Raw genomic sequence first — 22,617 nt, forward strand, 5'->3', positions numbered from 1 at the left:
AAAAGTACATAAAGTGCTGCATAATTTCAGATCAATCCATTCCCTAAATTTGCTGCATTAGCCTAAACTAAATCCTATATTGGCTAAGCTTGGCCAGGGGTGGTCAAAACAAACTTTTTCAACTTCTAATTCTTATTAATATTTCTCCTGGTATTTCCACTGCCAATGCTAGATCAGTAGCTACCTTTTCTGTTACAACACTCTTTAACATGTATTCCACCACATACATATGGGATGTCTCTGGGAATGTTCTTATCATGCTTTGGATTATTTTCACTACACGTTCCCTTCTAACATAATAGGAATAGATGTTCACATGTTCCTAGTCGTAACTAGGAACTCAGCTGAACTGAGCCTCTGATTAAAATAGCTACTCTTCAAATGCCACTCTCTTTCACATAACTTTGCAGAATGTGGAGGTTAAAACCAATGGACTCTACATGTATGAAGAGCAAACTGCAGCCCACAGATCAATGTGGTAGCCCTCCCCTCAACAACATTTTCTGTAAATAAAGTTTTATTGGGTCACAGTCACAACCATGTCTACAGACTGGCTATGGCTGCTTTCCAAGTGGCTGTCAGGGAGGTATTTTGGTCCCCCAAATCTAGAACATGTACTGTCTAACACATTATAGAAAAAGTTTGCTGACCTCTGGTCTACGCTAAGCACAAGAAACAGACTTTGGGGAAGGTTTTCAAAAACATTTATATTAAAAATAAATTCATTCATTGATTTACAAAGCATATGGTGACCACCTCTGGGAACTCTTCTAGGTGCTGGAGACCCATCAATGAACCAAGAAGACGTGGCCCCCATCTTCATGGAGATCATAATCTAGTAAGAGGGGACAAACATAACTATTCTAACTTCAGATAGATAAAATATTTAGAGAGAGTGGCCAAGGATTCTGAAGGGGGAGTGATTCTTTAAAAGATGCAAAGTCATGAAGATGACAGCTGAGAAGAGGTCACTGGAACTGATATCTGAATGATGAAAATAAACCAGCCATGCAAGAATCTAAAGAAACACTGTCCCTAGCTGAGAGAACAGCAGAGGCTGGAGGGGAGGAAATACTAAGCTGCTTGAGAAACAAAAAGGTGGCTAATGTACCTGCGGCATGGTATACCAGAGGAAGAAGCACAAGGCGGGGTCAGAGTATTCAGCAGGTGCCAGACCATGTGTGAGGAGTACGGAGTAAAATCATGTTTCTAAGAAATGCCCACCTTCAGATCCTTAGCTACTAAAAAGCACGACCAGACAGAAAACTAATCAGTGTAGGGGTCACTTTGGCAACTCCATTTTGTCATAATGTCTTTCTTCTGATCTGCCGGAAATTACCTGAAGCTTTAAATGTCGAGCAGCTCAAGAAAGAACACTTTGTTAGAGGCAGTTTCTGCTAAGGAAGTGATTATTCACTCCCTGCAAAAAAAAAAAAAAAGTCAAAACTGACTGCCTTCCTCATTGTAAAGATCATTTTATGTCATTTAAAATGGGATTTTTTTTTTTTAAAGAAAGGGAATTTCCCGTTATTAAGCATAATTAAGCCTATTTCCCCCAAGTCTACCAGGGTATTCATTGGATGAAATGAGTTCTGTCCCCTTGACACCTCTGCATACCAGCTATGTGCATGTCTCAACAGAAAGCTTTCAAAGCAGTTGGCTGGTCTAGACAAAATGCAATATTCCTCAAAACCCTGCAAAGATGTACCATGTGGCTCAGTTTACCATCTCCAAACTAAATGGAGGGCTGTTTCAAGGGTAGAGAATTTCAATATGTTGGTGCTGCTACTGCTGCTTAATCACTTCAATCATGTCCAACTCAGTGTGACCCTATGGACTGCTGCCCACCAGCCTCCTCTGTACAAGGGATTCTCTAGGCAAGAGCACTGGGGTGGGTTGCCATGCCCTCCTCAATATGTTGGTGAACAGACACCAAATCAGTCTACTTTGTCAATGGCCTTTCCCTTCCAATTTTGTAGAGTTATTTATGAATCTGAAAAGACAACTTTCTATTTTTAGATCCAAGAATAGAAGAAATCACGGGCATTCAGAAGAAAGGTCAGACAGTCAGAGGTGCTCTAATAAAACCATGACTTTCAATCAACAATGTAAATTTAGGAAGAATGAGTAGTTATGAAATATTCTAGAGGTATGACATCCAACTGGTCTTCCTAAGACTTGACAATGCACAGATCTGCAGTACAGGCTCTCCTCATGGTGAATGCTATGAGGTCACAGTAATGGATGTTTATGAGCACACCTGAACAGGCTATCAAAGAACAACAGTGAAACGTATGCAGAAGCATGGGGCTTTCCTGGTGGCTCAGCAGTAAAGAATCTGCCTGCAATGCAGAAAACCTGGGTTCAGTCCCTGGGTTGGGAAGATACCCTGGAGAAGAAAATGACAACCCACTCCAGGATTCTTGTCTGGGAAATCCCATGGACAGAGGAGCCTCATGGGCTACAGTCCATGGGGTCGCAAGAGTCAGACACGACGTCGTGACTAAACCACACCACACATACACAGTGCAGAAGCGTAAACCTTCCAGCAGCACTGCTGGAGAAAATTCAGTGCACAGCTTCCCAAAGGAATTAACCTGCAATCAGTTTCCTCCCCTGTAAAGTGGGGGTAAAACAGTACTAACCTTCAGCCTGGTGCAGTCTTTACCAAATGCTCAATAAACAGTATATTTATCAAATGTGCCAATCACTTCACATGCCTTATCTCACTGAATACTCATTAAGCCCAGAAGTTGATCTGACAGTGCCACATTGACAACTGGTTAGAAACAAAGGCTCAGAAGAGTCACATAAGTTGCCCAGAGATAATCAGCTAGTAAATGGTAGCACCTAGACTCAAAGCTGGCTAGCTCTAAAGTCTGTGCTCTTAAACCCAAGTTGCATATTAGTGGTTTGCTCACACACTTTCTTAGACCCACTTGCTATTGACTGATAATATAGCAGTAGCTAAGGTTTGTTAACACTTAGCTATATGTCAGTCGCTGAGTTCTTCTAATGGGCTCTCTCATCGAGCTCTAGCGACAAGCCTCTGGCGGGGTTTTATCTCAGGCACTGTTTCTCGGTGAGGACCCGGGGCTCAGGGTTAAGTATACGGCTCAGGGTCACACAGCCAATAAACAGCACAACCGGCTGTCTGAACTCGGGCTGTCTGGCTCCAGAGCCAAATTCTTAACCATTGGACCAAACAGCATCCTTAAAAAATAATGTTTTAAAATGTAGTTCTATTAATTGCCAAATAGCTGGGCATTGTATTAACACAGTACTTTCATTCCCAAGCAGCAATAACCTGATGCAGTTTGCCATGATCCCACCAAGCCTACTCTTTCTCCAACATCAAGGCCAGGAGTCAGTTGCCATTTTTCATCATTTTCACTTGCACATAAATAGTTCAGTTCAGTCGCTCAGTCGTGTCCGACTCTTTGCGACCCCATGAATCGCAGCACGCCAGGCCTCCCTGTCCATCACCAGCTACCGGAATTTACTCAAACTCATGCCCATTGAGTCTGTGATGCCATCCAGCCATCTCATCCTCTGTCGTCCCCTTCTCCTCCTGCCCCCAATCCCTCCCAGCATCACGGTCTTTTCCAATGAGTCAACTCTTCACATGAGGTGGCCAAAGTATTGGAGTTTCAGCCTCAGCATCAGTCCTTCCAATGAACAGCCAGGACTTATCTCCTTTAGGATGGACTGGTTGGATCTCCTTGAAGTCCAAGGGACTCTCAAGAGTCTTCTCCAACACCATAGTTCAAAAGCATCAATTTTTCGGCACTCAGCTTTCTTCACAGTCCAACTCTCACATCCATACATGACCACTGGAAAAACCATAGCCTTGACCAGACAGACCTTTATTGGCAAAGTAATATCTCTGCTTTTTAAGGTGCTATCTAGGTTGGTCATAACTTTCCTTCCAAGGAGTAAGCATCTTTTAATTTCATGGCTGCAGTCACCATCTGCAGTGATTTTGGAGCCCAAAAAAGATGGCAAGAGTGAATGTCGACATTCTAGGAATCAGCGAACTAAAATGGACTGGGATGGGTGAATTTAACTCAGATGACCATTATATCTACTACTGTGGGCAGGAATCCCTTAGAAGAAATGGAGGAGCCATCATAGTCAACAAAAGAGTCCGAAATGCAGTACCTGGATGCAATCTCAAAAACGACAGAATGATCTCTGTTTGTTTCCAAGGCAAACCATTCAATATCACAGTAATCCAAGCCTATGCCCCAACCAGTAACGTTGAAGAAGCTGAAGTTGAACAGTTCTATGAAGAGCTACAAGACCTTTTAGAACTAACACCCAAAAAAGATGTCCTTTTCATTATAGGGGACTGGAATGCCAAAGTAGGAAGTTAAGAAACACCTGGAGTAACAGGCAAATTTGGCCTTGGAGTACGGAATAAAGCAGGGCAAAGGCTAATAGAGTTCTGCCAAGAGAACACACTGGTCATAGCAAACACCCTCTTCCAACAACACAAGAGAAGACTGTCCACATGGACATCACCTGATGGTCAACACCGAAATCAGATTGCACATAAATAAGAAGATGGTAAAATAATTCCTGAGCTTACATTTCCATCAAAAGTGGGAAAACAGAATACAGTGCACCACATGTCCAAAGACAAATGAGAGACAAGTGAAAAGGAATATTCTTGTGTGTTTAATATGCAAAACGGATGACTGTTTTCCTTCCCGTGCTGAGTTACATCACCCACCTGCTGGAAACATTTGAATTTGATCCATCTATGGCTCAGCAGTAAAGCATTCGTCTGCCAATGCAGGAGATGCAGGTTCCACCCCTGGGTCAGGAAGATCCCCTGGAGAAGGAAATGGCAACCCACTCCAGTCTTCCTGCCTGGGAAATCCCATGAACAGAGGAGCCTGGCTACAATCCATGGGGTCGCAAAGAGTTTGCGACTAAATAACAACAAACAACAATCTCTACATCATTGCAAGCAGCAAAAGACATGCTGATAGTGTACAGCTGTTCAAAAGAGAAAACTTTTTAATTCTGACAATAGGATGATGAAAGGAGTACCACGTGCCATGGGATTCAAATGGTCGATTTGTTTAAGATCTTTTTTGTTTTTTAAGTGTTTAATTTGCTTGGATAGAAAGAAATTCAGGCACAAGCAGAGGCTCCATGTTACCCTGTGGAAGACTACTGCCTCCCTGGGTAAGGACCCCTGTTTGTAACAAAAGGCCTCTAAGCATCTTTGTTCCCCAAACCACAACAACCATGACCACCACCTCCACCACGACCCTGCTTGCTCAGCTGAAATGTCTGCATCCAGTTACACCAGTCTCTGCGCCACCCTAGTCAGACTTCCAGTTGGCAAAGCCTCCATGAGTCAAGTCCCATACGGTCACCTCTGGGGACCATTTGTAAGTAAGCAGCAAAAGGCCCACCCAGATACCATTATTCCACAGAGAAACAGTGGACTTGTCATGCGGTTTGCCTCCTCTGCATCACAGCTGAAATTCCCTTTGTAAGGGGAAGAGAGCTAATAACAGGCCTTAAATTTAAAATCAACTAAGGTTTACACCAGTAAGTAGACAGTGCTAAATTTACTCCATCACTGTCCCATTCTCTCAAACATTCTACTAGTAAAATGGGTGTTGGTGGGAAAAACTTACTTGACATTCTTTGCAACCCACTGAACTATTTATAGGAAGGACAATAGCCCAGGCCACCCACCAAGATGGAAACACCAGACCGATGGCTTCCCTGAAGGGCCTTCTGAGAGCTTGCTAAGAACAGAAGCTGACCCAAAGGGCAGGAGTCTCCTTCCTTTGAATTTCAATCAAGAAGCATATCAAGCAAGTTTTATGCAACCTATTTAGTTTTACCAAGCTGTTAGGACTACACTGTTGACCACCCAGTACATGGTAAGTGAATGGAGAAACATTTCAACTGTATTTACTTCAAAATTGAGAGCAGAATGAATACACAAAGGGCCCAGAGACATTACAAATAAATCAGGGTCTTCCTTTTAATCTTATTTGCATATCTTAAATCTTGATTTTATGTCTCTTTAAGAACCATGTGAAGTGAGTTTTTAAATCAAACTCAAAAAAACCCAAACGGTAAGTGATACGCAGGTGTCAGGAAGATCTCCTTCAAACAATCTACAAAAAGCATCCCCTGCTCCGTGAAAACCAGCAGTGTCTTTGGCAAACGTGCTAAATCAACACCTTCCACTGCTGGTGTGTAAGGTTGGCCAAAGTGACCTACACAGAGGAAACACCCACAGAGGACATCTTCCGATTCAGTCCATTAAGCTTCTTAGTTTCAATGAAATGAAGCGAAGTCACTCAGTTGTGTCCAACTGTTTGCGACCCCATGGGTGTAGCCTACAAGGCTCCTCTGGCCGTTGAATTTTCCAGGCAGAGTACTGGAGTGGGTTGCCATTTCCTTCTCCAGGGTATCTTCACGACCCAGGGATCAAACCCAGGGCTCCCACATTGCAGGCAGAGGCTTAAATTTACCGTCTGAGCCACCAGGGAAGCTTGCTGGCTAATCAGAACTACAAATATTCAGTCAAACCTTTATAAAAGTAACTCTTTAGACTACTTCTCTACCATTTTCTAAATATCCTATCAGTGTAAAAGAAAATCAGTGGAAAAATCAAGGTGTTTGAGAACTCAAGGGGAAAAGAGGAATCATTCATTCTACCCATGGATGGCCCCTGGAGAAATAAATTACTTGAAACTAGATGTAAATCTGAAACAAAGTAACCTTTTGATCTACAAAGCCTGGGGGAAGGTTGAAGGGAAGAGGCAGGCAAGGGAGGACACACCGTTTATTCATACTGCAGACTGACATGCGTACAGAGTGTGCTGGCCTCCAGGTGGTTCTGGGCAGAGAAGAATAAGGAAAAGCCATCAAGCACAGTACACATAAATATGAACCCGGCCCTGGGGGAAAAATCTGAGTAATGAAGCCCAAATATAGGCGTAAAATCTAAAAATAACTCTTTTGCTTCTACAGAGCTATTTCCCTTTTAGCATCCATTCGAAATGTGTGGGAAGACAAAACAGCTTGAGTTAAGTGAATTTCCAGATATCATCAAGTGATGCTCTAAACCATTTTCAGCCAATAGTAAAAATGCAATATCCCCTTCCTTTAGTTTTCTCTTCTTAAGTAGAGGAGGCAGACAAAGAACAATAGTGGGCAAGAATGTCATTTCTAAAGGCTATGAGAAGCTGATTATCTCTAGGTAAAATATCTTAAAATTCAACTTATGTCATGGGAAACCATTAGATCCTTGGAATTGTGTCAGAACCACTGTAATTGTTTTTCCATAAAGAATGATGAATGGAGGATGACAGAATGTTGACACTGTAATTACATTTTCCTATCATGCCACAAATTTAAAAGATTTCAGTATCACTGCCAGGGTGTTTTCTCTCCCTCAAGATTAAAATAAAATGAAGAATATGGTAAGAAAGACCAACGTATGGGCCAAAATATGTTGTAATCCTAGCATTTCTTCAAAAAATATTTAAGGGGTATCTATGAGTAACCAGGCTCTAGGCTTCATGCTGCTCCCAGATGATGTAAACCTTTTCCCCAATGGACGTAGAAACAAGTCTCACTTCTTTTTCCATACTGCTTAAAATTCTAGAACTACAATGGCAATGCAAAAGAGAAAAATAAACGGAGTACCAAAGGATCCCACTAAAGTATATAAGAGGGCCTGCTTTAGGAGCAGTGAGGAGCACTTAGTCTATATCCTGGGTATGCAGTGGTGTCCAGCAGTGAAGATCCTTTCCTCTTTAATCTTTCTCAACTTCTGCTTCTGAAGGGAGGTGTAACCCATGCTGGCAGATACACAGACCGAGCATGTTAAGTGGCCCCCCTAATTTCAGAGAACTGAGAATCCTGCTGAAATCTACTGTTCTTTTTGCCGGTCTAGCATATTGATTTTACAGGGAATGATCCACTCCTATTCCTTAAACTCTTGGTGTCTTGCCTACACCCCGCCAACCCTGCCAAAAATGTGCCAATGCTGAGCAAAGATTTAAAGTAGGCCAACTAGACTTTCTCCCTGGAATTCTAAATCTCCAGAGTCACCTGTGCTTTCAAGCTTTCATTAGGGCTACCCCATACTCTTCTGGCAAATTCTTTTTGCTTAAGTTTAGGTTCTCTTGCTTGCAATCAAAATAATTCTGATGCATAGCCTAAAAGGAAAAGAACAAAGGAACAGCCACTTTGGTACTACTTGATGCCTCCTCTATGATCTTGTAGTGCTGTAGTAGTGCTTAGTCGCTCAGTTGTGGCCAACTCTTTGTGACCCCATGGACTGTAGAATGCCCAGGCTCCTCTGTCCATGGAATTCTCCAGGCAAGAATGCTGGAGTGGGTAGCCATTCCCTTCTCCAGGGGAATCTTCCCGACCCAGGGATCAAACCCAGTTCTCCTGCATTGCAGGCAGATTCTTTACCATCTGAGCCACCAGGGAAGCCTCTCTACGATCTTACAGAGGTACACACCAAGTCAGCCAAGAGAATAACACACAAGGAAGCAGACATCAGTTCAATCCCCCTCCACTTAGTTGAATGTTCCAGGAAACAGTCTATCACCAAATGGATTCCGGTAGAAAATGTCCTGCACCTCATTCTCAAACTATTTTAAAATAACAAGTGGTACCAAGTTGACCTTTCAAATGCAGAAAGAAAAAAAAAAATCATCCTCACACAACAAAAACACATTTTGAGCTTAAGTTCCATTAGATTCTCAGCAGTTGTTCTTAGTTGCCCCTATGTCTTAAGGTTTGAGTTTCTTGACCCATAAACAAGAAGACTCAATAAGTATAAACATCAATCCACAGATATACATGGGCTATGTATCACTCTTTTAGTAGCAAAATCTTACACTTTATAACACTGTGAAAAATGATTCTGTGTACTCTTTCTCCTTTGATCTTCATAAGCCCCTCTAAGTAGACAGGGAAGCCAGGCATCAAAATACTCATTTCATCCAAGGGGAAATTAAATCAGAACTCCCCAGATTCAGAGCTAGTCATGGCAAAGCCAACCCAAGAACAGACTCAAATCAAGATTTCTGCTCAATGAACCCAGCATTCTGCTGCACCCAGAATCCTACAACCATACTGCACTTAGTTCCAGGGGTCTTCACTGCCTAATGGAATAAACGGGGCCAGGTAAACAGAGCCCAAGTCCTATTTTGTGTTAGAGGCAAGAACATTGTTTCATCAGTGATGCATCACTAACCACATTCATTTTTTGGCTTCACCAAGAGAACTATTAATTATCACTAATAGAGTCATAGTAAGTACTGTTGGAAGCAATAATGAGTGTGGTCCGTGAGGAAACCATGTATCAATAATAAACCAGTTTATTGTTCAAAACTAGACAAACTTATTTTCAATATAGAATGTTCAATTTCAGCAGACTTAAATATTAACAAAAATTAAAACAAAAAACCACATTTAGCAAGTCTGCTCCAGAGTTAATCAATCAGCCAATCACTGTTTAAGTATTAATACTATAAGTACTTATAGGTAAAGTAGAGGTGAGAAAATATATTGTCTTTGCCTTTCAAGAGCTTTAAATTTAGTTATGTTCCATGACATTTAGAGAAGAGAGCCACCAATTCGCTGACTTCCTCAGATCATTCTGTCTCCTGCCAGTAGCTTCTGGGAAAACAAAATCTCAGGAGGTGAAGCCTGTGAAACTCAAGTCAGATGCTTAAAACAAGAAATGAAGTCAAGAGAATACTTTTCATTGTGGTTCAGTGACTGGCAATGGATGTTATTCTGGAAAATCTGTGTTTTCAAATAACTGCATCCACAGCAGGAACCACTCTTGAGTCCAAACACAATCCATGGCTAACACTCAAGCAAGGTAACTATACAGTTGGAGCAAGATAGTTAAGAACAAATAAAGGTGTGGTTAAATGCAGTATCATAGTCCCTGAGGCAAAGGAGCACCAAAGGAATACTAGAAAGGAAGGATTCTAAGAACAAGAAGCCAGAGTAAATAAGGATTGGATGAATCAGAATGCATGACAGTCAAGTTCATGTTCAAACCAAATCTTATATTTATATGTACATGAAACTATAAAAGACATTGGCACTAAGTCTTAGGTAGATCTAAGATCCAGTTCTGGGGAACAGAAATTCCAGTTCCCTAGACTTTAGTTTTACTCTACACAGCAGTCTGCATACAAGCTTACTGCAGGCTAAAAAAAAAAGCCAATGAACAGCCAACCTGCTATGACACTGGATGTTATCTCTACAATGTCTAACAGAGTAGCCATTAGCCACATGTGGCTAATGAGGATCTGAAATGTGGTAGTGATGTTGCCTACATCCAAATTATAACTAAATTCCTCTCCAAACTTAGACCAAGTGTGTGATGCTGAAGAGGAATTTAACACACTCCACTACCACCCCAATCACCAGCCTATCTTCAGAAACTTTCTGGGTTTGTGAAGTTGTGTGAGTTTGGTGGGGTGTTCTGTTCTAGTTGTTGTTTTAAATAATCTTTTCCTGCAGGCTGGAAAAACTTACTCCATAACACTTTCCAGTTCCTGGCATGAGCCCCTGTGGAGACCACCAACATGTCTGGGAGAATCCTGGTCCTTGTTCTCTGCTGTCCTCTGGAACAACCAAGAGCAGAGAGTGCTTCTTATAGCATAACAGGAAGCAGCTTTATATTTTCTCCTTTGTGAAGGATCACTCATTCTTTGTCTTTTGTTATGTTTCACACCTGTTTATAAACAGCCACATACAGCTGGTTGCTACCTTACTGGGCATCATACAACATGCTTATTTAGAAGAAAATCAGATCTCAGACTTCACTGGTAACTCCAGTTATAAGCCACAATGATACAGTCAGAATCCCATCAAAGGTGAAAAATGTCACAAACAGATAAAAGGATGATGTTTTGTGGATAAGTTGTAAGGCAGATAAATCGACTACACTACTGAAGATGAAAGTAACTGTATGAAATGTTATGGTGGCTGATGGTTGATCAGTCCTTACTGCCTTAAAAATTGGTCAAACACATTCAGAGGGAGCTGGTCCTGAGGCCTGGCATGTCACACAGGCTGCCTCTCTGGGTCTACTGTGTTTAGTAACAAAAAAGGGCACATACATGGATTAGGAAGAACTCAGTTCTCCACCCCTACCTGCATGAGAAACAGCCTTTTTCAGGCAGTTCTCTTTGCCCCAAGACCAGGTCAAACACAATGTCAGATGAACAAATGTATAGTAAAGGTCTGTTCTTAAAATTTTTTTAACTGCTGGAAACTCCTATTTGGGGGATTTGGGAAAGGCATTATGAACTCTCAATCCAGTCAAAGCATTGGCTGGTCAAAAAAAAGTCAAAAGAAATATATATATATATATATAGTATATATTTAGAACTCAACTCTTTATAGCTCCAATTGAAGCCATTCAATTGGAAACTACAGAAATTACAAAATGGGCTAACCAATAGATAATACATCAACAATTACTTTAACATTAAAATATTCTGTGCTCACTTCGGCAGCACATATACTAAAATTGGAACGATACAGAGAAGATTAGCATGGCCCCTGCGCAAGGATGATATGCAAATTCGTGAAGCATTCCATATTTTTAGGCAAAACACTCTCTGACATAAATCACAGCAGGATCCTCTATGACCCACATCCCAGAATATTGGAAATAAAAGCAAAAATAAACAAATGGGACCTAATGAAACTTAAAAGCTTTTGCACTACAAAGGAAACTATAAGCAAGGTGAAAAGACAGCCCTCAGATTGGGAGAAAATAATAGCAAATGAAGAAACAGACAAAGGATTAATCTCAAAAATATACAAGCAACTCCTGCAACTCAATTCCAGAAAAATAAATGACCCAATCAAAAAATGGGCTAAAGAACTAAACAGACATTTCTCCAAAGAAGACATACAGATGGCTAACAAATACATGAAAAGATGCTCAACATCACTCATTATCAGAGAAATGCAAATCAAAACCACAATGAGGTACCATTACACGCCAGTCAGGATGGCTGCTATCCAAAAGTCTATAAGCAATAAATGCTGGAGAGGGTGTGGAGAAAAGGGAACCCTCTTACACTGTTGGTGGGAATGCAAACTAGTACAGCCACTATGGAGAAGAGTGTGGAGATTCCTTAAAAAACTGGAAATAGAACTGCCATATGACCCAGCAATCCCACTCCTGGGCATACACACTGAGGAAACTAGATCTGAAAGAGACACATGCACCCCAATGTTCATCGCAGCACTGTTTATAATTGCCAGGACTTGGAAGCAACCTAAATGCCCATCAGCAGACGAATGGATAAGGAAGCTGTGGTACATATACACAATGGAATATTACTCAGCCATTAAAAAGAATTCATTTGAATCAGTTCTAATGAGATGGATGAAACTGGAGCCCAGTATACAGAGTGAAGTAAGCCAGAAAGATAAAGACCAATACAGTATACTAACGCATATATATATGGAATTTAAAAAGATGGTAACGATAACCCTTTATGCAAAACAGAAAAAGAGACACAGATGTACAGAACAGACTTTTAGACTCTGGGAGAAGGCGAGAGTGGGATGTTCTGAGAGAAGAGCATTGAAACAAGTATACTATCAAGGGTGACACAGATCACCAGCCCAGGTTGGATGCATGAGACAAGTGCTCAGGGCTGGTTCACTGGGAAGACCCAGGGGGATGGGATGGGGAGGGAGGCGGGAGGAGGGATCGGGATGGGGAACACATGTAAATCCATGGCTGATTCATGTCAATGTATGGCAAAAACCACTACAATATTGTAAAGTAATTAGCCTCCAACTAATAAAAATAAATAATAAAATATTCTAAGGCTTCATGGAGATGTGAAATTGACCCTTGAAATGAATGTAGTTAAAAAAAACTTTCTGTGCCTATCAATGACATACAGGCTTAACAAAATGGGTAGACAATTTGCATGGGTATAATCAATAGAAAGAAAGATACCACTAAGTCGTGTCTGACTCTTGTGATCCCATGAACTCTAGCCCAATAGGCTCCTCTGTCCATGGGATTCTCCAGGCAAGAATACTGGAGTAGGTAGCCATTTCCTTCTCCAGGGGAACTTCCCACCCCTGGAATTGAACCCTGGTCTCCCGCATTGGAGGCAGATGCTTTAGCAACTGAGCTACGCAGGAAGCCCATAATCAACAGACAGCTGTCCTAAATCATACACCCACACATATACATATACATACATAACCCAATCTCATTTTAATGGAAACAAGATACTGATTTGACAGAGGTAATACAGGTCATTGGAAGAATGTGCCTGAGAGGGACAGTTTTTACTGGAGAGGAGAAAGGATGTGAACACGGCATTTCAGGGAGGGATTCTGGGAAGTCAAAGGAGGTTTGGCTAGAGAGTGAATGATCGAGGAGAGGCCTTAGAGACAACACTTACCTGCTAGACACTACCTATGTGTAGTGACCCCCACCCACAGGGAGAGTGAAAAGTACACAATGAGGGTGTCAATGAAAATCTGGAGGGAATCCACCCTTGTAACCATCATGCATAAAGTTCTGCTCTGCAAGAAGATAAATGTGGGAGATGGGATGGGTAGCTATTATTTGAGCCTGTGCCACCCACCCCCCCCCCCCCACTAGATTCCTATTTGAGTTACCTGAATAAAAGAAATACATCCTTTTCTGGGGGAAAAAAATAGGGGGAATGTGAGAAAGGTAGTCATAAGGGGCGAGTCTTCTCTGTCACAGTTTGGTTTCAACAGGCAAAATAATCTGCTTGCTTCCTGTCAATATATGACCAAAAGCAACCAACAGTGGCCAGAAGACCGTGGGAGCTGTCAGCTCTATGTACCAGAATTTAGAGACAGTATTCCTCAGTATTCCCTTACCTGCCTACTCCCCAAGTCTGCCACACAGGGCAAAGGAGCTGGGATCCTGTCTTTGGCTGGTGTACTGGGCCATTTCCAAGATTTTCAGACTTACCTGCTCACTGCCCTGGTGGATTATGGGAGGTCTTGTTATCCTGAGCTCAGACAAGGCAAATGCAACCACCACTGCCTGGTGCAGGCCAGTAACAACCCTGAGAGGCTGCAGCTGACAGAAAGCAGTAGGGGACAGGCCTTCCAGTGGCCCAAGCCAGCTGACTAGCATCCAGTCATCACTTCTTTTCCAAATATCGATTCAACAAACCTTGATTCAGCTCTTGTGTTACACTCTGGTGGCGAACAGCACAGAGGAAGCACCAAGAGGAAAAATTTTACAGAGACTATTCTGGGCACAGACCAAGTACATGTTCTCGTGGAATTGTTAATAACTCAGGGGTCCTTTATGTTTGTTTGAACCTTCCATGTCTAGTGAGGAAAAGACATATTTCTTTTTTCTCCTCAGGGAGAATAAAAGCAGGAAAGTAAAATTCCTGGTAATGTCATATCCAGTCAAACAGGAAGGTTTGTAGGCTCTGGGCTGAAAGGTTTCCAGAGCTACACTCAGCCAGTCTGAAAATAATTTATTTGATTTTTATTGGTTTCATTTCCTCCAATGTTACTATTCAGCTCCCTACTCCCACAGCCACCAAGACAAGAGGAAACATTTAGTAAACACAACAAAAACACCGTATTTAAGAAACACCTGAGGTGTGAAAAACTGGAACCATCATTCACTGCTGGTGGGAATATAAAATGGTACAGCCACTTGGAAAAAAGTTTGGCAGTTCCTCAAAATATAAGCATAGACTCTCCATATGATCTAGCAATTCCATACTTAGGTATTTACCCAAGAGAACTAAAAACATATGTTCACACAAAAATTTGTATATGAATGCTGACAGAAACATTATTCATAACAACCACAGAATGAAAACAATCTAAATGTCCATGAACAAACAAAATGTGGTGTGTCCATAAAATGGAATATTATTTGGTAACAAAAAAGGAGTATTGATATAGGCTATAACATGAATGAAGTCTTAAAAAACATTATACCAAATGAAAGAAGCCAGTCACACAAGATCACATACTATACGACCTCATTTATATTAAATGTCCAGAACAAGACAGTCCATACAGACAGAAAGCAAATCCATGGCTTTCTGGGATGAAGGCGGGGGGTTGGGGGGGGTGGTGCGCAGGGGAGTGGAGAGGGTACACAAATAACTGCTGATGCCTATGGAGTCCCTTTTTGGAAAGTTGAAAATTTTCTAAACTAGGATTAGATTGTGGTGATGGTTATACAACTCTGTGGATGAATAATGCACTGTGGAAAAAAAAACCAATTAACTGTACTCTAAAAGAGATGGTTTATATATGTGAAATGTAACTCAGTAAAACTGAGGAAAGAAGGGAGGGAGGCAGCAAGGAAGGAATGCAAGATATTAGACCTGAAATGCAATGTCTTACCTGGAATGGTAATTCTTCCTCTCAGGGTATTTTTAACTTTTGACTCTTGCCATAACCTTAGTCTCCTAAGGAAGGAGAAGGAGCAGGAAGAGGAGGATGAGAAGGAGAGGAAGAGAAAGGCAGAGGGGGAATAGAATGGGAGGAGAGGAGAAGAGAAAAAAATCCCCTGCTTCCCCCATCAGTAATACCTTACAAAACTATGACACATTATCAAACCCAGGAAACTGACACTGACCCAGTGCAGTTCACAGATATTACTGATTTCTAGGGATGCCTTTAAAATACAGCTCCTGGGTAACAACCCTGGACGTTTCATTCCTACTCTTTTTACCTGAAACAGCAATCACTCTAGTTGTGATTACAACAAGCTAATCAATAATTCCAGTGACGCAGATATAAGCAGTGGATATTTCAACACTTCTAAGATTCCAATTTGCCTTGGGAAGAAAATGAAGTTACCATTAGTGAGCTATCTCCACCAAGCACATTAACTTTGTAATAAGCCTTGAGGGCCCTTCAAACTCATCATGTTGCTCACCTAGCTCCTTCCCACCCCACAAGAGAAACTGGTAAGCCTCTAGAGCATTGGTGATGAGCTATGATAACTAAAGTTCCTCCACAGAGTCTTCCCTTAGGCAGTTCGAGAACTTGCAGTTAGCCATCCTAACTTATTCTGAAAGAAAACAGACTTGCTAAATGGCTGATGGATGAGGACACATCTCCTGTTAAAGACAACAGATAGCGTCAGTTTTCTGACCTACGAGGCTTTCACTGTTTGTTTTCTTCCTCCTTCCTTTTATATCCTAACTCTGAACACTACTTTATTATTGTTGTTGAGTCATTCAGTCATGTCTGACTCTTTGCAACCCCAAGGACTATAGCCCGCCAGGCTCCTCTGTCCATGGATTTTCTAGGCAAGAATATTGGAGTGCGTTGCTATTTCATTTTCCAGTGGATCTTCCCAACCCAGGGATCAAACCCACATCTCCTGCGCTGTAGGCGGATTCTTTACCATTGAGTCATCAGGGTGTAAAAAGTGAGCAGGTCCAGAGAAAGCCATTTCAGTTTCTCAGTATCAGATCTGTTTAAACACATGGGGACAGAGGAGGTTGAAACTACTGACTGAAGTGAAATGGTCGGCTTTGCCACAATTACCAGAAAAGCAACTCTGCTCAGGAGATGACCTTCCCAAGGAGGGCGAGGCAGCAAGTTGCCTGTCAGGAGTCTGCGGGAACAGCCAACCCACAAGAATTCGAAGGGAAACACTGAACCCCCCCCCCCCACACACAGGCATGGAACTGGGATCTACTCAGTGCCCTCCACAAAGGGTCACCAGACACTTGTTCCAGGAATTCTAGATCACCTGCAGCCTCAAATGCGTAAGGAGAACTGAGGTAATTGCCAAATTCAGACTTAAATCGAAGAAAGTAGGGAAAACCACTAGACCGTTCAGGTATGACCTAAATCAAATCCCTTATGATTATACAGGGGAAGTGAGAAATAGATTAAAGGGACTAGACCTAATACACAGAGTGCCTGAAGAACTATGGACAGAGGCTCGTGACATTGTACAGGAGACAGGGATCAAGACCATCCCCAAGAAAAAGAAATGCAAAGAAGCTAAATGGCTGTCTGAGGAGGCCTTACAAATAGCTGTGAAAAGAAAAGAAGCAAAAGGCAAAGGAGAAAAGGAAAGATATACCCATTTGAATGCAGAGTTCCAAAGAATAGCAAGGAGAGATAAGAAAGCCTTTCTCAGTGATCAATGCAAAGAAATAGAGGAAAACAACAGAATGGGAAAGACTAGAGATCTCTTCAAGAAACTAAGAGATACCAAGGGAACATTTCATGCAAAGATGGGCACAATAAAGGACGGAAATGGTATGAACCAAACAGAAGAGAAGATATTAAGAAGAGGTGGCAAGAATACACAGAAGAACTGTACAAAAAAGATCTTCACAACCCAGATAATCATGATGGTGTGATCACTCACCTAGAGCCAGACATCCTGGAATGCAAAGTCAAGTGGGCCTTAGTAAGCATCACTACAAACAAAGCTTGTGGAGAAGAATTGATGCTTTTCAACTGTGGTGTTGGAGGAGATTCTTGAGAGTCCCTTGGACTGCAAGGAGATCCAATCAGTCCATCCTAAAGGAAATCAATCCTGAATATTCGTTGGAAGGATTGATGTTGAAGCTGAAACTCCAATACTTTGGCCACCTGATGTGAAGAGCTGACTCATTTGAAAAGACCCTGATGCTGGAAAGATTGAAGGTGGGAGAAGAAGGGGATGACAGAGGATAAGATGGCTGGATGGCATCACCAACTCAAAGGACATGAGTTTGAGTAAACTCCGGGAATCGGTGATGGACAGGGAGGCCTGGTGTGCTGCAGTATATGCAGTCGCAAAGAGTCGGAGACAACTGAGCGACTGAACTGAACCGAAACTGAGGTAAGCAAGTCCTAAAAACCAATGAGTTTTACAGGGACACTTGAGGCAAAAAGAAAAAGATAGCCCAAACTAGGCATGTTAAGTATCCTATTTGGCCGATGTCTTGATGGCATGTTGATTTAATAATGATAACAGCAAAAAAATGTAGAGAAAGAAGCCCTAAGTTTATCCTCTGATGGACAGGAAAATCTAGGAAAGAGACAAGAGAGTCTGCTTAGACAATGGTTAAATTCAGGACAAGGTAAAGCATGCCACAAACTCAGCATGGGGAAGAGGCACAACACAGGGAAAAAGAGAAGAGAAACTGTCTTCTGCCTAGAGCATCACTCGTTACCGTTTCAAATAAAATTAAGCTTTAAAAAAAGCTTCACCATCCCTCCACCCACCCCAAACTAACAAATACATACACCACATAATCTTTTATTCAGGATGGAAACAGATTTCAGGCCCCTGGTAACACTGTAAACAATTTTTCTTTCTACTTAAGTATGTGCTGCCCTCAGAGCTGGCAGTGGTGTCAGCTTACCTCCTCCACCGTCTTAGGAACAGGACAAGGGGATGAAGAGTGGCCAGCAAGTTGGACAACACTGGTCCTTATCCTGGCTCCAGTGTTAACCAATAGGATAACCTCGAAATACTGTGTAAAATGGGCATGTAGTCATTTTCAATTTTAAAAAGTTGTGAAACCCTTTATCTAAGTGAAATCTCATGGAGAACACCAATATACAGAAGAATTTGAAGTCGACAGGCTGGTTAAAGCTGGAAGGGTGTGAGGCAGTAGGGTGGGGGACGCGGGCAGTGTCTCTTGAGGCACCTCCTGGGAATGGGACTCCACAGCACACAGAATGGAAACCACTGAAGAGGTCCCTTAAAACAAAAATTAAATTCTACTTAACTTAAACTAAAACTAAGAAAAGAAGACAAAATAGTATAGAATAATGATTTTTAATGCCTAACTCTTGGTGGTAGGGATTGCGGGCAGTAGAAGGAGGGTGGGAAATAGCACAAGGAGCCTTTCATTTATAAGCATGTAAATGTTTTGTATATATTTGCATGCCCATTTCTCCAAATGAATTTATATACTGTGATTAATGAAACTGAAATTCATTGATGGTGTCACTGAATTCATTGTCGTGTGGTAATCTATAATTATTTTAATTGAAAAGAAATCATCATATTGGGAACCAATGCTAAAAAGAAAGCAACAACATTCCACTTGAATTAAACAATAAAAGTAAATTTCCTTTAGAAAATTTACAGTGGCCCTTTTTAAAAGATTCTACTAGGTACAATGCCAAACTCGTTAGAATTCTTTGTCTATTAGCGGTAGCTATTAGAATGTTGCTTTGAGATGGATTCTGAAGCCATGTCAAGGCTGAGTAGGAAAGAAATGTCACATTAGATAAGCATTGGATAAATACTCTCCGCCATCATTATGGACAGTGGGGAAGTGGGGGAAGGGACGTGTATTTGACATCTGCGGCTGTCAGATAAACATCTAGGATGTGATGGTAGTGGAGACCTGAGTTCTAACTCTGATTCTGTCATTACACTAAATTTATTAGTAGGCAAATTACTCATTCCGGGTTTCAGTTTTGCCAGATCCTGACTTGTGATGCAGGACACTCAGGGTCAACTCAGACAGTGAATGTTACACGCCTTTCAAAGCCACTGGAGACAAAACTGTCACAGAAATGGTGAGCTAATCCAAATCTCTCCATTTCACATATCTGAAATTGAAGGAAACTGAAACCCAAGAGACTGTCAGCCAAAGCGACACAGTGGATAGCAGGCTAAAGAATCTGCATTCCCTCACTAGAGAGTTTTCTATAATGTGAGCCATAATGTATGGGTTGAAATTTTGATTTAAGATTTGTATTAGTTCCCTTTGGGACAATTGATAATTTCAAGGTTTTCTGTCTGAGGTTATCTTTAAAACTTCTCACTTCAAAAAAGTTCATGCTGCCAACTGGATGATTATACCAAAAAAAAAAAAAAAGAAAAAGAAAAATTACAACATTATTGTTATAACATGGACCTACACTTTGTCACTTAGGTATTAAACACTAGGAATGAAAACTTTCTTCAACAGAGCAGACAATAAATACATTTGAAAATCTAAGTAAACACAAACCAAATAACAATTGTTTGCCAATCTCAGTAGAAAATTAATAACATTATCTGTTAAAGTTTGACCCACTTAGGACTAGCCTCTTTATTTATTTATTTTTTCCATTTATTTTTATTAGTTGGAGGCTAATTACTTCACAATATTACAGTAGGTTTTGTCATACATTGTCATACATGGCTGACATGAATCAGCCATGGAGTTACATGTATTCCCCATCCCGATCCCCCCTCCCACCTCCCTCTCCACCCGATTCCTCTGGGTCTTCCCAGTGCACCAGGCCTGAGCACTTGTCTCATGCATCCCACTTGGGCTGGTGATCTGTTTCACTATAGATAATATACATGCTGTTCTCTCGAAACATCCCACCCTCGCCTTCTCCCACAGAGTCCAAAAGTCTGTTCTGTACATCTGTGTCTCTTTTTCTATTTTGCATATAGGGTTATCATTACCATCTTTCTAAATTCCATATATATGTGTTAGTATGCTGTAATGTTCTTTATCTTTCTGGCTTACTTCACTCTGTATAATGGGCTCCAGTTTCATCCATCTCATTAGAACTGATTCAAATGAATTCTTTTCAACGGCTGAGTAATATTCCATGGTGTAAATGTACCACAGCTTCTTTATCCATTCATCTGCTGATGGGCATCTAGGTTGCTTCCATAGGACTAGCCTCTTTAAAAAAAATGAAACCTAATAGAAAGTTACAAAATGTGAGTCCATCAATCATATATAGTCCACCCAAAAATTTTATAAGAGGAATTAACAGGGAATGGCTGAATCAGAAGATAACAGAGTAATCTTTTATATTTTAAATGATTTTTTTGTAAATTCATAAAATATGGAACTCCTTATCATTAATGAGAAAAGTATGTTTGAATAATTTTAGCCTAGGATTTTACCAGGCATAAACTAAAAGACTAAAAACTCTAAACTCCATTCTGTTTCATATTAAAGATTTTTCACAATATTTTACCATTGCAAATCAATGAAATATTATTAAGGCAAATATAAAATTAAGGCAAAACATCTCAAGGTCCATTTACATTAGAGGTGCCATTTGTCCACAGAATGTGGGAATGCAGTGTCGGATTCTTTACTTAGAAAGGCATTTGGTACTCTCAGAAATTCTGTTCCATCAATCAATTTATAATGAATCAAGTGAAAGTGAAAGTTGCTGTCGTGTTTGACTCTCTACGATCTATGGACTATATACAGTCCATGGATTCTTCATGCCAGGATACTGGAGTGGGTAGCCTTTCCCTTCTCCAGGGGATCTTCCCAACCCAGGGATCAGAACCCTGGTCTCCCACATTGCAAGCGGATTCTTTACCAGCAGAGCCACAAAGGAAGTCCAAGAATACTGGAGTGGGTAGCTGAGCCCTTCTCCAGGGGATCTTCCCCACCCAGGAATCAAACTGGGGTCTCCTATATAGAAGGCGGATTCTTTACCAACTGAGATACCAGGGAAGGCCTCACCACTTGTGATCTAAATGGTGCCTAGGAACTAACAGATCAGCTGGGGAGAAATACCTTTTTCTAGGCTAGGAAGACATGAATTGATGATTCAGAGAGAAGAATGCAGAAGTGACCTTCTCCCCTGGATCATGGTCCTTATTCCAGAGAATATTCTCATAGTAACTTCTCCACCCGGCTTCCCATGTGGCGCTAGCAGTGAAGAACCCGCCTGCCATTGAAGAGACGTGGGTTTGATTCCTGGGTCAGGAAGATTCCCGCAGAGTAGGAAATGTCAACCCATTCCAGTATTCGAGCCTGGAGAATCCCATGGACAGAGGCGCCGGGCAGGCTGTTGTGGTCCATAGGGTCACAAACAGTCGGACATGACTGAAGCAACCTCTCCACCACTGGATCAAACTATGTCTCCCAAACACACACACAAGGACTATCTGCCAACGCCTTACCAGAAAGTTCCACATTTTGCATTTTGTTACTTCTTGAACAAGGACAGACAGCCATAGTGTCTCAAAGTAGAGTTCTAGAAAAAATATGTCAACAGAAACATGATAATTCTGAATAAAGTGGTTTTCTCTAAAGCATGCTGGAAAACACTGCCTTATATTCTATTATGGGTTGCCATAACTATCTAAAATTAATTTCAAAACACAAACCTCTCTCTTAATGCTTGGAATATTTGTTGGGTTTTTTTTTTTTTTTTTCTGTTTAAATTAGAACAAACCTGAAGTGCTTAAAGTAGGAGAAAAGTCACATCCCCACAATATTGATTTATGATATATTGGCACAAAGACAATCAGACTGTGATGAGTACAGCATTATCGCAATATTAGTACTGCATAGGCAATGCCTTAAAATTTTTAGCTAAGTACTTGAGTATCTGCTTTGAGATACCATTTATAAACAAAAAGAACTGGGTATAACATTTCCTTTATCACATAAACCATTCTAATATAAACTTCTGCCTCTTTCCTCATAATATTTGGATTATTTCATTGTTCTTCCTCCTATTTTTCCAAACATCTTCAGTCCAATGGGAAAAAAACCACTTATTTCCCTGTTCTCTCTGCCTCCAGAAAAACCTTCTGTAGCAGTCTCATTATCAGCAGAAAAATCACTTAAAGTAAGAAACCAC

The 22,617-nt window shown here is 41.2% G+C and overlaps 1 protein-coding gene and 1 non-coding gene across 3 annotated transcripts in view; one reads left to right on the forward strand and one right to left on the reverse strand.

Moving 5' to 3' along the window:
* The window catches only part of DAAM1 (dishevelled associated activator of morphogenesis 1), a 177,737-nt gene that overhangs the window by 134,895 nt on the left and 20,225 nt on the right, over positions 1 to 22,617 (reverse strand). Inside the window, exons 2-3 of one of the 2 annotated variants that reach the window (XM_061156953.1) lie at positions 21,932 to 22,005; positions 20,523 to 20,702 (exon numbers count right to left, since the gene is read on the reverse strand). The exons of the other annotated variant lie outside the window; for it this stretch is intronic. Coding sequence (XP_061012936.1) covers positions 20,523 to 20,702; positions 21,932 to 21,946 — 195 coding nt within the window. The 5' untranslated portion in view covers positions 21,947 to 22,005. The remainder of the gene's footprint in view (positions 1 to 20,522; positions 20,703 to 21,931; positions 22,006 to 22,617) is intronic. 2 annotated transcript variants of the gene reach the window in all.
* Positions 11,528 to 11,634, forward strand: LOC133067611 (U6 spliceosomal RNA). The gene has a single exon (XR_009695378.1). It is a non-coding gene; the product is annotated as a U6 spliceosomal RNA (small nuclear RNA).

The sequence above is a fragment of the Dama dama genome, chromosome 12 (genome assembly GCF_033118175.1).
Source record: "Dama dama isolate Ldn47 chromosome 12, ASM3311817v1, whole genome shotgun sequence".
Classification (NCBI taxonomy): domain Eukaryota; kingdom Metazoa; phylum Chordata; class Mammalia; order Artiodactyla; family Cervidae; genus Dama; species Dama dama.